We start from the raw sequence: 15,977 nt of genomic DNA, 5'->3' as shown, positions 1-15,977 counted from the left end.
CATTTTCCTTCAATTCCAAACAATGATATTGTACATTTTGCAAGGTGTTTGGTATTGGTCCCTCTCATTATACAATACAATAGATAAGACTAGGAACTTTATAGCTCTTAAAGTCAAAGGAGTGTCAGCACAGAGGACACAATGTGCTTTAGCAATGTTTAGCCCACCTGGAAACATGTGATTGTGGCATTCACCTCTTTGAAAATGATTTTCCTTCTATTTATTGTGGTCCCATCTCATCCGCATCACGTATCCTCCTTAAAAATATCCTCCTAAAATCTGAAACAATCTTTTTCTTAATCTTCTGTATGTTTTTACCTTTCCATGGGTCCCTCCATCCTCTGAGCCGATTTGATGCTCCTCCTTCATTTTTTTCAAAGCGGTCAGTTTTTGGGAGATCTGGATATTAAGCCGACTCCACCTTAGCTGCTCCTTGTCATCTTCCTCTTGTCCAGCCAAGCTAGGGAACAAAGGGGTTCACACAGTATTTCTGAGTCTAGGGTCTCCTATGTGAGTTGTAAAACATCAATTCCAATGACTGACACTCGGTTACCTGATCGGCTCCTCAGACGACTCCTGAGCTTGATGAGATTCTTCCAGCAAATCACTATGATGACTGGTGCTGACTTCTCTCCGCTCCTTCAGCACATTAAGAGTATCCTGGACATTGAAGAGATAATGAAAAGAGAAGAATTCGCAATTTTCTTACCATTTCTATTGTGTATTATTTGAATGCCACTTTTAGTAAACATCACATTAGACATAAATCACATTCAGGGTTATAATCAGTGTTTACGCATCACTACACATGTCAACAATTTATCATTCTCCTCATTTCAAAGCTGGATGTCACTGACATGTTTGTACATTGTAGGAAAAGTTGGAAAGTGATTTTAAAGGGCGTCTCTTTTCTTACCAGATCTTGACGTGGAGCTGTAGACGAAGACAGATGTTCATCTGCTTCCTCTATAAACCCATCAGATCCTCTTGTGGCAGTAAATGGAGTTTTAGGCCTTGCAGGAATCCGTCTTGTGTCTTCCGCTGCAGCTGCTGCCTGGAGGGACTTTGCATGAGGGTCGGTGACGAGAGTTTCGTTTTTTGGTGAACCAGGTGAGTCCAGTTTGGCAGCGCCAGCAGTAAACTCGTCTTCAGCTGCAAGACTGGCTGCAGCGATGAGTGGCTCAATTGTCACAGTTTCATGACTCAATGTCTCGCCAACAATGGAATCCATTTTTATCAATCCAGTATCAACATTTTCTGATTCAGACTCTGTTGTATGAAGCGTAGGGTTCTCAGACAAAAGCCCGGTGGTTTCAGCACTTTTAGTGCTCGTCATCACTTCAGAGGAAAACAGACCAGCCAAACTCTCCAGTGCCTGAATGACAATGAAGCTTGATTTTACAGAAAATCACCAGTCTCTGTAATAGTCAGTGAATAAAGACAAGGGCGGACTAATCTTTGGATTTAAAAATAAACCTCAAAGTTAAGAATTTTAAATACAAATGTGATAAATGACCAAAGTGCTCGACAGTCCAGCCTCTGAAACCAAAAATTGTATTTACCTTAACTTCTGATGGTAGCTTCATTTCTGCAATGTCCTCATTTTGCACATCTGAAGCACTGAGTGTTTCCTCTGGGTCCTAACACATGAACCATATCAATATACAAATGCAAATGGCATCCATTGACACACAGACATACATGACATTTTCAGTGTGTATGCGTGTGTGTGTGTGTGTGTGTGTGTGTGTGTGTGTCTGCGTGTGTGTGTGCGTGAAAGGGTTTCTGAGGAGCACCATATTTCAAGCAGCTGCTTCTGACAGCGTCAGAGTGCATTCATCGGGTAACAGGAGTGACATCCTGTTACCCTGCCTGCCTGACACAGCTTCAAATAAACATGCACAGATCTGCTCAAATCCCCCACACCACAGGAAAGAGAGGCAGTATGAAAGCTGGATATTATTAAGTGAATCGAAACACAAATAAAGAGGGAAATATAAGAGAAAAAGGAGCCCAAGAAATGTTTAGTTTCATTCCAAAACACATAGAATTAGCACTGTGTGTCTTTTTTGAAATTCCTTGCCAAGTCTCAAATGTATTATTGACTATTTGATAAGTCAAATCTAGTGTTTTTTAATAATAAAGTGTGACATTTTGAAATGAAACCGAAAATCAAGGAGGTACCCAGAAACATGCTCTCCTGGGCTTCAATTATAGATTTACCTCTGGAATACTGCTAGTTAGTGTGTCAGAGGACGACGAGTGACAACTCCTGTTTTCCTCATCCTCCTCTTCCTCTGAATTAGACAACTCAAAAGCCTCCTGCTTTTAGTGACGAGGGTGAACGATATGATGAAAAAGTATGATTAAAAAGGAAATGGACCAATACGTTTTCTTTCCAATGATGAAGGAATATTATCTGATATAAAACCTTTCCCGAATGTAATGTTCAATCAATAGGAGTTGCTTTTCAGGATGCATACCAGCACGACTCCATTAGCAGTTGTAAACTCATTTTATATGGTACATGACAAATGTCATTTTAAGTACTTTTTATAAAGTAATTCTACTGCCTTTACAGGGGCAGTTTAGCCCAAAATCAAAAATACATATTTTTCCATTTACCTGTAGTGCTATCTATCAATCTACATGGATTTGGTGTGAGGTGACTTATTTTTGGAGACATCTGCGAATAGTCCACACAGTCCCACATCTGTCTTTCAAATTATCTTTTGTGTATTCAAACTCTTTTATGCCTATACGTTTTAATTCAATAAAATGTGAGTTCAAAAAACATGCTCTGTAAAAGGAAGGTTTTCGGTTTTACTGTTTTTTCAAATGTACAGCACTTTGAGCTACAGAGTCTGTATGAAATGTGCTAAATAAAGATTAATATTGTTATTATGGCTGTCTGCCTTATCTCGAATATAATGGGATGGGACCTGGTTACTCAAGATAATACACAGACCTTGGTGTGAGCAGTTTAATGCAGGAACTATGGTTAAAAGAAAATAGTTTCTACATGAAACTGCTCACAACAAGGTCTGTGGACAAATATGAATTTTTGATTTTGTGGTCAACTGTCCCTTTAATAGGTAAAACCCTAATATATAAAAAAAAAACTTGACTTATAGAGTCTGATGAAAGGATGCAAGTTAATTTAGTGAGCACATGTTTAATTAAAAGGATTGTTAATTTTTTGGGGAAGTTTCAAAATAAACAAATTAATAAATTACTGATCTTCTCACCCAGGAAGAACCTTTTTTTTTTTAATTGCTAATGCAGTCTTAAAGTGATCTGAATGTGATTCCACAGACATCCAAAAGCTTTGCTACTGAGCTAAACTGATTGTTATGTATAGCCTGTAAAACATACAATATGCAGTTTGCCACTGTACAGTCAGACAATAATGGCATAATTCCCCAAAAAACAAACTAATAAGGGATTTTAATTGGTGTTGTTGATGATTCTACCTTATCATGATTGTGATATTTGTATTACCTGGATTGAGCATCTTTGTGGAGATCTGTCGAGCTGATGTACTTCTTCAGGACTATGAGAGACAGCGGTGACGCCAAGATCCTTAAATGTTTCTTTCTCCTCCCTAATCTTGTTCTATGTCAGTGAAAGAGACAAAGAGAAACAGAGAGACAATGTGACAAGTGACAAATGCTGATGGAAAAACATAAGAATAGCACACTTGTTCCACTAACAAAGACACAGAACAACCTGGAGTTTGTTTTGTAAAGAAACAGTAAGATACACACTTTTGGCTTTAGTTCCGTGTTGCCAACAACAAACACCCTTGATTGCTTTATTTCAGTCACAGTCATGAAATACTTTTTTTTTATCTCAACCCCCTACTGCTCTACAGTAACAGATCGAATCAATTAGTTTGTCTTTGTGCAGTGGCGTTCGGACTTCATGCAGTACCTCCAGCTGCGCTGCTTGTTGGTGGGTGAGTTGTTCCAGCTCCTCGAGCGGCTGCAGGAGCAGTCTGGCTCTGGAGAAGATCAGCAGGCTCTCCTTTGCTCCCTGTGGGAGGTGAAGCTCTCCTTTGCATCTGTCCATCTCCCCCAATGTCCTCCGCATTGACTGCACATTGGCCAGGATCACCTTCGAGTTGAAACAGAACAAGCTGATTAAGAGAACATTTTTTGTCAGATAAATAACTAACTCTGGTGACAGTCATATTGGTGCTGAAAGGATGGCAAAACAAACGAACAGAAGAAATGTTAAGTGTGATTGTTCTGTACATCTGTGCTAGACGCCTCATCATAGTTTAATGTCCAACCATGTAAAAATGTAAACAATAATTTGACACAACATTTTTTTTTTTTTTTAATTCCAGCTATGGGACACTTTTATAATGCTGGGGACCTCAAAAGAAGAAAAATGAGCAAAAATGATACAGCAGAATCAAGAAACTTAGTTGCTAGCTGGTCAAGCTACAAAAATGGTGGTTTCTATGATTTTCAACGGTTTTCACCGGATGAGTAGGGCTCTGTATGACTAGCAAAGTAACATTTAAAAAATTAGAAGCATTCATATTTGGTAGAACACTATCAACTGCTGCTTTATTTTAGTGGATATAGGGAGGGAAGTTGTGGGATGTATTGTTATGGATAATAAAGAACTGTATGCCTCCTTCCTCAATCAGACAATAGATCTCAGTATCACAGTTAATGCACAACCTACTTACCATTTACATAAAGATGATTCTTTAAGACAGAGTCATTTCGAACCTTGTTTCCATGGTCTATGTGTGCGGTGCTATTAAGTAGTATTATAAGTATTACAAGTGTTATAAATGCATGCAACGAATCACCTGTCGGTTGTGAAGATGCTCCATCATAGTTATGTGCGAGTCGTCCACGGAGGATAAAATCTCTCTGATCTTCGGGACATTCTTCTCCATGGTCTTCAGCTCCGCTGCTATTGACTCCACTACCTGAAATAATAAAGACGGTTTGACATGCTCCACCTGTATGGAGCTTTCTTCCCATCTCTATTCCTTTTAGTGTGGTCTTCAGTTTGATTTCACCTCAGATTCTGTAAGGCTTTCCCTCAAAACCTTACTTGGGTCCAGACCGCGAGTTGACAATTCGGTCTGATATCAGGCGACTCACAACCCTGTCCTCACTCTCAAATAGCCCCTGCTTGCACTTGGATTCTCAGTGGCATATCTCAGTGAAATATCCGGCGGCTGCCTGTGCCACTAACTAACTAGCTAACTGTGACTTGCTCTTCTGAACGGCACCGCTGTTCGTTCCCTTCTAGCACACCAACAGGAGGCTAGTGTAGCTATTATAGTAAAAGAAAAAAGTAAGGGCGGCACGCTGGTTTACAAATGAACTGTCCGTTTATGACAAAAGTGGTCAAGATATCAATATATCAGCAGATGTTGATGAACCAGATTAAAGAGTATAACCGTCCATCAGGGACGCAGGAATGATGCGAGCGCACCTGCAATGAGGCAGGGCTCATTTCATTGGGCTACACTACACCTGGCATTCTACTGGTTGGATGAATTAAACAGTGTTACTGCACAGTCTATGATTATTGCACAAAAACAATCTGAAAGCAGACGTTTCTCAGGCAAACAGAGGCAGCCTGAGAGTGAGGAGAAGGGCTGCAGCTGGAGCACAGGGGATCTGTGCAAGCAACAATATATCTGCTTGCAAGCATACAGTGTGAGCAGAAGCACAGCTAATCCAAAACGCAAACAGAGGCTATTTAAGTGCGAGGACAGGGTTTGAAGGGAAAGCATCACACAATCTGAACATGAAATCAACAAGTCATGCTCTCAATTTGGAAAATCAACTTCTTGATTAAAGACAGGAAAAAAGCTCCTTCCACCTACAAGAATGTAACTGCCAACAACACTGTCGATCAAAGGCAAGGCATTTTTTGATACTGGTTGCATTTCTCTTGAATCTATTTATGGAAAAATATATTTTGGAGTCTCTGCCATGCACACCATGTAGCCACAATATCCCTGGTTCTGGCTGGGGACTTTTGATGCGCAGTCTCTCCTGTTTGCGGTCCTACCTTCTTCTGATACATGTTTTATTAGCCCTGAATCTCAAAATGTGGTCACACTACAGAGGAACATTTGCCCAAATGGTGTTAGATCTGAGTGGCGGGAACCAATACGTAGAAGAAAAAAATAAATACTCCGGCAGTTTACTCTCACAGCCATTTGGGGTCACTAACAACCTGAAATTCCTCTCTTTAAAACTTCTTACCCCAACAGCCTGCAGGAGCTGCTCCAGCAGCTCTAGGATCTTGCATTGCATTTTCTGGACTTGTTGGTCATTCTGGTTCACCCTCTCCTCGTGGGTGCTGATGTCACACACACCAGAGATCTCATCCAGGACTGGCCTGAAGTCCTGCAGGGTATGTCTGATCCTCTGAGAGTCGTCCAGGACCAGCTGTCGTCCAGGATTTAGAATTAAATTCATCATTAACATGAAAATGCTTGCGGATACTATCATCAATATTGAATCATGTCAAACAGGGTGACTGAACGGATATGTGAGTACGAGTTGGAGATAGGAGTAGTTAGAGGCGTGTTGTGTTAAGAGTACAGAAAGCATAGATTAGTGCAATCTTAAAGATTTTCAACGTCATGCCTAAATATTCAACAAGGTGGATGTGCCGCGAGATTTCAGAACAAATCTTCTCTGGGTGAGAGACTCCATAACAAACAGAATGGATCAAGTGGAAAAGGTAAAGAAAAACGTTTTTTTTTCACTTTAGTGATCACTCCTGTTTAGAGATTTCTAAAATTGTTGTCCCCATTATTCACTTAGAAACAGAAAAATGGGAAAATAAGGTCCAGGTTCAAAAGTCACCCTTTAAATATATACATGCATGAAATCAATGACTGAACTGTTTAAAGAAATAAACAAAGCATGTGTACAGGGTGTGCAATAAATACCACGACGCCTGATGTATCATTGAAAACACATGTTCTATTAAAACTAATGCACAATACAAAACAGACGGTATATTTAGGATAAAATACATTTCAAGAAATATTTGAGTATTCAGGAAAACATAATGCGGTATCAGAAGTGTTTTTTGTTTTTGTTTGCTTGGTACTTGGTGTCTGACTGACCTGCAGGGAGTTTGTGTGATTCTGGAGGCCTCTGGCTGTTGGGAAGGAGCATGGCGCACTGAGCCATGACTGGGCCTCTTCTAACCAGCAGGTGCCTCCATACAGAATGTCTTCAAACTCCTGCAGACAGGCGGGGATCTGACAATAGAAAATACAAGGAAGCAGAATGAGCAGAAGGAAGTCACATTGATGTACATGTGATGTAGTGCATTTTCAAGATACACAAGTCAACCGATGGTTCCTGTTCCCCCAATACATTGTGAATATAACATAGCATGCCTGACCTTGCTGAGGAAGGCGGTGCGTTGCTCGGTCATCTGCGCTGCGTTTTGGTAAAGCTGCAGTGGTTGGTTGAGTTGGTCCATAAGTAGGTGGGCTTGATCAGGATGCTCCTCTGCAAGATCCTGCACCTCGCTTTCCAGCAGCATCAAGCGGCCGTGCCATGCGTCCAGCTCATCCCACACGTGCTGGAGGACAACAAATGTAAAGTATGTAGGGGCATTGAAGCGACACTGTAATCCTGGATTGTCATCAGCTCTTAGGAAGCAGTGGCTGTTTCAGTTGATTTGTTCCCATCGTCAGAAGTGAGCAGACATGGTTTAGTTGTGTTATACTTTTTACTGGAAACTGATATTTTAGACACTAATAATCTGCCTTTTTGTGTTATTACTCAGTTTTTTTACAAGCTTGCTACACTTTAGTTTTTTCTTATAGCCTGCAACATTTGCATATTAGCTAACATAGCTAGTAAAGGATAACTCCCACCTTGAGCACATTTTGAGCTGCATTGATCGTTGGACTCCTTTGCTCCAGTAACACTTTCACTTTCTCCAGACCAGAACACAACTCTGCCACTTGACTAGCCAGCTTCCGAACTGGGTTACTCTTCTCCGTGAGCTGTAGAATGACCACACACACATTTAGAAAAATACAAGAGGTTTTAATAGGTGACAGGTCATGAGACATTAAGGATGGATTCCTGTTTGCAATTACCTTCTCCTCTTCTCTTTGTAGAGACAGCTGAACTTGTATCTCAGGGTACCGGCTCTGCACGCCGTCCATCATACTCTTGAATTTGGCTTTCTGGGAGGACAAAAAATCCTTCCTGAGCTCCTGTCAGTGTAGAAATCCACAAGAATAAAATCAGGACAGGAAATATGAAAGAGAGAGAGACTGCAAGATAAGGTCAAAGGTTTAGCTCTAAATGAATTCTTTCCAAATTAGTTTAACTTATTTTCAAATTAAAGGTTCAACGTAAGCTTGCAGCAGCGCCTCGCAAATTTATTCAGGCAGTAAACCATTTACTGTACTGCTGATTTCTCACATATTTAGACAGTTTAGACCGTCGTCGACCTGAAAAGACCATTTACAGTCTTTACTCTAATTATTGAAGCTACACGTGGTCTGCAGCTGCAGAGAACGCAATTTATATTTCTCACTGACGCTGTGAAGGACTTCTAAGCAGATCCTGACACTAAAAGAAACATATCCTATACATAACATTATTTTTATTATTATACCTTAAGACGCTCTTGAGTTTTTCTCTGTAGTTATTCTGTTCAAGTATAAATGTCATATGTTTTTCTTTTCTAAATGTCGCTTCAAATGCCTTCTTGCACAATTTTCATGCTTGGACTACTAGACATAAAAGAGGAGCCTGACCTGTTGTTTGCATGGATTTGAACAGGCTTCCAGTGAGGGAAGAAGGGTGAACATGTGTTCCTCCACCTCTGCTATCTCCACTTGGACTTGCTGTCTGTCTTTCTCCTCTGCCTGCGCTGCAGCTACCACCAGCAGGTTTCTCTCTTTCAAGCTGTGGAGAACAGTATCATCTCAGCATCTCTGACATTAATGAGTAATCACTTCGCACAAGTATATCAAACAAACCCCACCTCCTGACATTCTCTTGGATCTTCACTAGTGTTTTGGCAACAGGTCCAGGGCTCATGGGCTCCTGGGAACCAGATAAGCTCAGGGCGTGCTCCAGTCGCTGCTCCAGGGAGGCTAAGACCTGCTGCTCCTGCTCCAGCCAAGCCTGGTGCATCTCAGCCTGAGCCAGAAGCTCCAGCGGTTCCTCTTGAGTGAAGCTCACAGTGGAGGAGTCGGGAACCTCAGACTGAAGACTGGCCAAAAAGCTGCAACACTGCTCCATCTAAAGAGAACGGAATGTAACACTCAAAATAGCTCTATATTACTTTTTAACGCATCAGTTCTGTAAGCTTGCACACATTTGCAAGCCAGACAACAGTACTACAGAAACAAATGTGTTAATTTTGCATTACTTTATACATGTTATTGTACATTAGGTCATGTTAAGATGCAAAAGCTGCAAAAGGATTTGTTGTTGGTAAAACTCACACTTGTAGTGATGTCCTTCCATTCCTCTCCTCTATGTTCTGTGTGTGCCATAAGGAGGCAGAGACCTCGGCGTAATGATACCCAGCGCCTCCAGAGGGCGCCCAGCTCCCCGTCCTTCCCAATCCCACAGCCCTGCACCGGACATCCAGCTCTCAGTTCTTCTAGCTTACCTGCAAGGCTGTGAAGACCTTCCATCAGGAGCTTTATGCAGTGATGAAATGAAGCTCAGATTAAAGTTTGAATCAGGCAGTATTCCTCTTACAACATTGTCAGTGCATTCGTGTGATGTAATGGTATAGGTGGTGTACTGCAAAAAGGCAAAAACAAGGACTAAACGTCTACAGCCATGCTAGCGGCTCTGTGAGGCGGTACTTAGGGTAGGTGGTGCTTTGATAGGTAAATACTAATGGCAGCACATAACACACCGGAAATGAAAATGCTAACATGACGGGTTTTTTCGAAGGTAATGTTTACCATGCTAACATTTGCTAATTACATTATAAGTGTGGCTTATGATGATGGCAATGTAATTTGTTTTGCTCATCATGAAAAGTACTGTAATGTACTGTATTGGGCAAATTGATGTTTTGACTTGATGATGACACCAAATGAAAAGTGAAGGAATCAACAATCTTATTACAATCCATCTTGAGAGGGACATGAACATCAAATGACTTTGTAATCCATCCAATAATTATAGAGACAATTCACTCAAAACCAATTCATGTCGTGGTGGCACCAAAATCTTTAGGATTCATCATCTGAGCACCACGGATCTCTGCATCAAATATCATGGTAATCCATCTAAAAGTTGTTGAGATATTTCCCTCATCACCAAAGACCAACACACATTGCCATTCATAGAGCCATGTTATTAGTATCACTCAAAAGCTCACATTTGTAAATTGTCAAAATCTGTGACATAGAAGGTTCAAGTAGATCCAATACTGCTGCATCAAACCTTACCTTAGCTCTATTTTGTTGGGCAATACATTTGTCAAACGACGTCACTTGCTCTGTCGCACATTCTGAAAGCTTGGCTTCAAACCCTGAAAGACGCTGACGTATGTCTTCATGCCACTTCCTGTGGCTCTGTTGTCTTACTTCACACCTGTGAGAAACAAGTCTTTTAGGGGTTTCACTAAACAGAGAAACATAGAGAAGCACTTCAATGAGGTAAGAACAGCCAGTACCTCTGCAAGGACTCCAGCCTGAGCTGGGCTTGGGCCTCCAGTATGGCTCTTCCCACCAACAGCTGACTGAGGATGCTGATGTGCAGCTGCTCAGTCTTTGGGCCAGACAAGCAGGGTTGTTGGGGCACCAGATCCACAAGGTGGCAGGTGTGAGCCTGAAATCCATCTTCAAGAGCTGCTAGAGCCTGCTGAGTCTGTCTTTGTTCCTCAGTACAGTCCAAAAACCCTCCAGGAGCTGATAAGAACGTGGCTTCAGCATTATGTAGGAAGCCTATTGCTCCCTGAGCAGCCCACTCGTAATCTTTCAAGGATTCTCTCGCCTGGCATAAACTCTCCTGTTGGATACATGTTACATGATCGAGCACAGTTTAGAGAAACGACACACGAAAGTATGAATGGCAAAGTTTAAAAAAAAACACGAAAGTAGGCTGGATTAATCCAAACGTTAAAGCTTACCATTCGTAAATGGCACTCTTGCATGGTTGCATCCCTGAGAGAGTACAGTTCCTTGTTGTTTTTCAGGTTCATTTTTTCTTTCCGTCCCAGACCTTCTAACACCCGCATCCCCGACTCCATATGTCTCCAAATAATCCAATTCCTTGTTAGTGCAATATCTATGGCTTTTTCATCTGGATTTACTGGTTCCACTCCCTCCAGCTCCAATCTTGTTCTTTGGAAAAGCTCTATTAAGGCAAGACGTTCGGAGGAAAAATCCAGGCCTAGTAGAAGCTTGGCCTCTAGGTTTTTGATATCATCTGTGACAGAATGCTCCCAGGAGACTAAAGTTTCCACAGTGTGGTGAATCTTCTGCTTCTCCGGGTTTAGCTCAGATGGTTCCAACTCCGGAGCTATGACCTCCAACTGGTCTGCCACTTCTTGACACTGGGTCTTCACCAAAGGAAGTTCAACCAAGAGTGATTGGCATAGCAAGATCCTCTCACCCATGCTGATTGTTTTATCTTTGGCACGCTGGATTTGCTCTTTAGCAAGGTCCCTAGATTCCTCCAGTTGTCTCCTCAGGTGCAGATATTTGTCTTGCTCAACGGCACTAATACCAAGAGCTTTGCACTGGTCTTGAAGTTCCCCAATCGTGGACAGCAGGGAGCTTCGCCTTGCCTCCTGGCAGTGCTTAAGCCCTTGTACTTGACACTGATGTTCCATTAGCATGTGCTTCAAATGTGCAATGGTTGACAGGGTTTCCTGTGTTAAAGGGAACCTTTGCTGCGCCAAATCAGTGGAAATTTGTTTTAAGCTAGCCTCAATGGTCGATAACTCCTCATCGGAAGTGGTTAGCTCATGAATCAGCTCTTCCAATTCCCAGCTGGATGCTTTCTCATGAGCTAGCAACCCGACTAATTCTGTCCAAAGGCCTGACAGTCTGTTGACAAGGTAGCGGCTCTCTCCTGGACTGGACCTTACAGCTATTTCCCCGCAACTGTCAGCTATTGCATCCACCCGTTTTAGTTGACCCTCTATCTCGACTGCGGCTAATTTGTGACTTTTTAGCTCGCTCTCCAGCATTCTGACATCAGCTTTTGAAACATTGTCAACATGAGCGCAGGGGTCTCTTTCAGCATGCGTTTCTGCTAGCCAGGCATCAATGCTAGCAAGCTGGCATAACAGTTTCTCCCTCTCCTGCAGATTTTTCTTCATGGTGTCAAGGACCTGATCCAAGCTGTCAGAAATGGCTTCATACAGGTCATGTATTGTGTTTAATATTTGGTCACTTTCCTCATTTTCCATATCAGAGACTCCAGCTTTCATCTGCTCAACTTCTACTTGCATCTTGGATCTTCTAAACCAAATGTCTGTCTGAAATTTCCTCATCTCAACAATCTGAATACGGGCCTCCTCTGGGAAAAGGGCTGACTTTTTGCCAATAGAGATGTGGATTTCTGCCTGCTTGGCCCATATGATCAGGTCTTGTAATTGCTTGTTGATCTTAGCCGAAGAAATGCCGCCACAGCTGTATGTGGAAGTGTCAAGCTTGCTCTTGGTGACATTTAGCAAGGACCTAAGTTCCTTAAGACTACGATTGAGCTCATCCTTTTCTTTCTGACCCAGAGAGAAATGAACAAGAGCATCTGTCTGGGACTGTAAGTGCAGATAAAGCTGGTTGTACAGTTTTAGGTCTGTGGTCAGGCAAACAAGTTCTAAAGCGCTTTTGCTGTCATGGCTTTGAAAGTCGGATTGCCGAAGAGCGTCAAGCTTGGCTTTAAGCTGTTCGGCCTCTTTTATCAGAAGAGAGGATTGAGAGGCGGAGCTTGAGGCGTGTTGCAGAGCTCTTTTGATGCCTCCTTCTAAAAGCCTCCATTCCTCCTGGACATCTCCGAGCTGGGCAAGAAGAACACCTGAACTCTCAGCGTCGCTCAAGTGGACCGAGAATTGGCTACTTATCTGGAGGAGCCTTTCCATCATGTCTTTTTTCTGTACCATGGTTTGCAGCAGGGCGTGGAGTTTGTCAGCTTGAAGAGCACTGCTTCTCAAAGTACTTCTAGAAAAGGAATATGAGTTTATTGTTTATCAGGTACACAAATAAAGACTATTAGGTTGATCTTAACTAGAGGACAACCTCACTTTTAAATGAAAGAATTACTCACAAGCTCATCTTGTCCTTCTCCGCTGCTACAACCTCCAGGAATGCTCTGGTGATCTTTATCCGTTTGCGATACTCTTTGGCCTGATCCAGCTGTGCTGCTTTGACCTGCACTGTGGCAGAGGCATCCAGCAGTGCAGCACTCCATTGTCCTTCAACTCTTTTCAAGGCATCCAGATCACAAATCCTGGCACCACTCGTGCTTTTCATAGTAGCCACTTGCTCCTGCACACAGTGTCGGTAGTCCTACAGTAGACAGAACAGTCATCAGATAAAATGATTTGCCATTTTTGTACATTTATGTATATTTTACTTCCTTTAGAGAAAAGGTCAGTTACATCAAAAATGTAATTCCCAGCCAAGTACATTTTTATATTCAAGGAAAAGAAAAGTAAACAGAAGTGTATACCTCTGCCTCCTGCAGTTGGTTGGCCATTGCAGTGACATCGAGTTGTGCTGGTTGATAACGACATGCCAGAACATTTTCTACAGTTCGTAACAATCGAATCTGTGATTCACCAGGAGAGGACTTCAGGTACCAATTCAAATCAATGTGTGGTGTCCGCTAAGATAACAAACACAAGAATCAAAGAAAAAGCTGTTAAAACACTTTGTTATACTGGAAACATCAGAAAATATTGAAGAAATGCCTGTTGCAATTTACTACAGCCCAAGCTGATGTCTGACCAACAGTCCAACACCTTAAAAGTATTGATTTACTATCACATAAGAGAAAGAAAAACAGTAAATCCTCACATTTGAGAGTCTGGGACTAGACTATGTTTGGTATTATTGGTAAAAAAAAATGTTTTTAAATGACTGACTGTTTACTAAAGTTGCGTCAATTTCTTTCAAGCCTAGTTTGCTTGGTTTATATCTTCTAGTTTTCATCTTCCTTTGGCTTTTACATGTCGACATGAAATTATACTATATATATATATATATATACTATTATAATTATCATACTTGGCATAGAAATAAGAGTCAAACTCGGTCAGTGAGTGCAAGTCACAGACTGTATACTGAGAGTAGTTAGACCCACTAATGAACCTGCAGGAAATCATTACCTTCCTGTCAGCAGCATCATGGGAATATACACAAACATCAATCACAACGCTGCTGCTCTTATCTGGCCACTGTTGAATGCCATTCAAATTGACTTCCTCCCCTTTTTGGACACTTGACGCAATGCAGTTATGTTTAAAATCTTAAATTATGATTTTCATATCTTTGTCCGTTAAACATACTGTGCGCAATTACAGGAAACAGTGTCACAAACAATAAATACCCGACATAAAAACCTTTATTAATCATCACATATATGAAATTTGACCTCTGCTTAGAACACATCTTAAGCATTTAAGGAGTAGTGCAGCAACTAGTGCAGTTTCACTCAAGGACACTTTGAAAGCAGGAGCCGGGGATTAAAACGCATTTCTTGTGATTACAGGAAGACCCGCTCTACTGCTTGAGCCACAGCCGCCCCCTCAAATCCAAAGATTAGTTCAGAATGCAACCTTTTGTACAAACTCTAAAGTTCAGACTTTTATAAATCAGTGTTTTAACCCGCAGACACACGTTTTGCAACAAAGCAAGTCTACAGTAGATCTAACAGAGATGCAGAAAGTCATTAAAAAAAAATCAAAACCAGTTGATACTCACATTTATAATGTTACTGTTTTCCACCAAGCTCTGGATCTCAGACAAAACATCCTGCACGGTGGACTTGTGTTTGTAGTACTCCGGTGATCCACCTGTCGCCTCCCCAGCCGGCAGATCAGGTGCCGAACCCGGCGCTGTCCTCTCAGGCTCCATGCTTTCTTGGGTCTGACGCTACATACACAGGAGACAGGGGTGGTGTCACGGTTTAGCCTCCTTTTCTCCTGTGGTTGTCCACAGATAATAACAGTTTCCTGTTCTTTTCCTGCTCCACAGTGGTAAAAATGATGATGTTGCCTGTGGCCCGGCGAGTCAGTACAGTGAACACAGGAATGTGCCTGAGTAGGGAGCAGTCTGCCCTGAGGGAGAAGGACTTAGTCTATTCATCTATAAAGTGCTTCCACCCTTGCTTCTCTAAAAAAAAAACAAGTGATCTGTTATAACTTGGTTAGACAAGACAAACACCGAAACACGACATTAACTGCTAGGTTACAGGGGAGTTGCCTTGGGAAATATTTTGGCCATGACCAAGGTGTGTCTTGAAGCAGAGTGCAGGTAGAGCGGGAAGACGATTTGAAAAGGAACAGGAGGTTTCTGATCTTCTTTGGGGGAAAAAATATATATCTTCAGTCAAATATCTCTGTCTCAAAAGTGGTGTCAACATTTAAGTGCATAACCACAACACAAATATCTGTAATTCTTTTTATTTCTATTCTAAATTGTACTGTAACCGTCTCCTGGATTATGATCACTCTAATCTGTTGTTTGTACACACTTGTTTACACAACTTGTTGACTTCCCCCAGTGCAGCACACTTCAATGAATTGAATCAGCAGTCAAATTAGGGTCAGGACATTTATAGTATACAAACATTTTGGTAGATTTTAGGACACTCCTTGGAAACAAATGTCGGCCGTTTACAGCGAGAAGGAGCACTGTAATAACTCACAAACAATTACAAGTTGCCTTTGTGAGAAATTCCTCAAATTCTTTTGAGCACTGTGGCTAGTACTTATCAAAGACACATCTAATGACTGAATACATTACT

The 15,977-nt window shown here is 41.7% G+C and overlaps 1 protein-coding gene across 15 annotated transcripts in view; it reads right to left on the bottom strand.

Moving 5' to 3' along the window:
- syne2a (spectrin repeat containing, nuclear envelope 2a) overlaps window positions 1-15,977 on the bottom strand; it is an 80,740-nt gene that overhangs the window by 33,144 nt on the left and 31,619 nt on the right. For 13 of the 15 annotated variants that reach the window (XR_013767518.1, XM_079180299.1, XM_079180294.1 and 10 more), the window contains 22 exons: window positions 14,933-15,103; window positions 13,680-13,835; window positions 13,275-13,516; window positions 11,131-13,168; window positions 10,675-11,009; window positions 10,448-10,592; window positions 9,482-9,682; window positions 9,016-9,275; window positions 8,786-8,936; window positions 8,117-8,236; window positions 7,889-8,020; window positions 7,408-7,590; window positions 7,124-7,261; window positions 6,249-6,434; window positions 4,829-4,951; window positions 3,934-4,116; window positions 3,502-3,615; window positions 2,224-2,325; window positions 1,563-1,640; window positions 917-1,375; window positions 554-660; window positions 319-460 (listed from right to left, as the gene is read on the bottom strand). Coding sequence is in view for 14 of the 15 variants with exons in the window: in XM_079180299.1 (XP_079036425.1) it covers window positions 319-460; window positions 554-660; window positions 917-1,375; window positions 1,563-1,640; window positions 2,224-2,325; window positions 3,502-3,615; window positions 3,934-4,116; window positions 4,829-4,951; window positions 6,249-6,434; window positions 7,124-7,261; window positions 7,408-7,590; window positions 7,889-8,020; window positions 8,117-8,236; window positions 8,786-8,936; window positions 9,016-9,275; window positions 9,482-9,682; window positions 10,448-10,592; window positions 10,675-11,009; window positions 11,131-13,168; window positions 13,275-13,516; window positions 13,680-13,835; window positions 14,933-15,103 (5,766 nt within the window). In the remaining variant the exon portion in view is untranslated. The remainder of the gene's footprint in view (window positions 1-318; window positions 461-553; window positions 661-916; window positions 1,376-1,562; window positions 1,641-2,223; window positions 2,326-3,501; window positions 3,616-3,933; window positions 4,117-4,828; window positions 4,952-6,248; window positions 6,435-7,123; window positions 7,262-7,407; window positions 7,591-7,888; window positions 8,021-8,116; window positions 8,237-8,785; window positions 8,937-9,015; window positions 9,276-9,481; window positions 9,683-10,447; window positions 10,593-10,674; window positions 11,010-11,130; window positions 13,169-13,274; window positions 13,517-13,679; window positions 13,836-14,932; window positions 15,104-15,977) is intronic. The other 2 variants (XM_079180303.1, XM_079180297.1) reach the window with 2 other exon arrangements.

The sequence above is a fragment of the Pholis gunnellus genome (assembly GCF_910591455.1).
Source record: "Pholis gunnellus genome assembly, chromosome: 19".
Taxonomy (NCBI): domain Eukaryota; kingdom Metazoa; phylum Chordata; class Actinopteri; order Perciformes; family Pholidae; genus Pholis; species Pholis gunnellus.
This window is presented reverse-complemented; position numbering and strand designations above follow the sequence as displayed.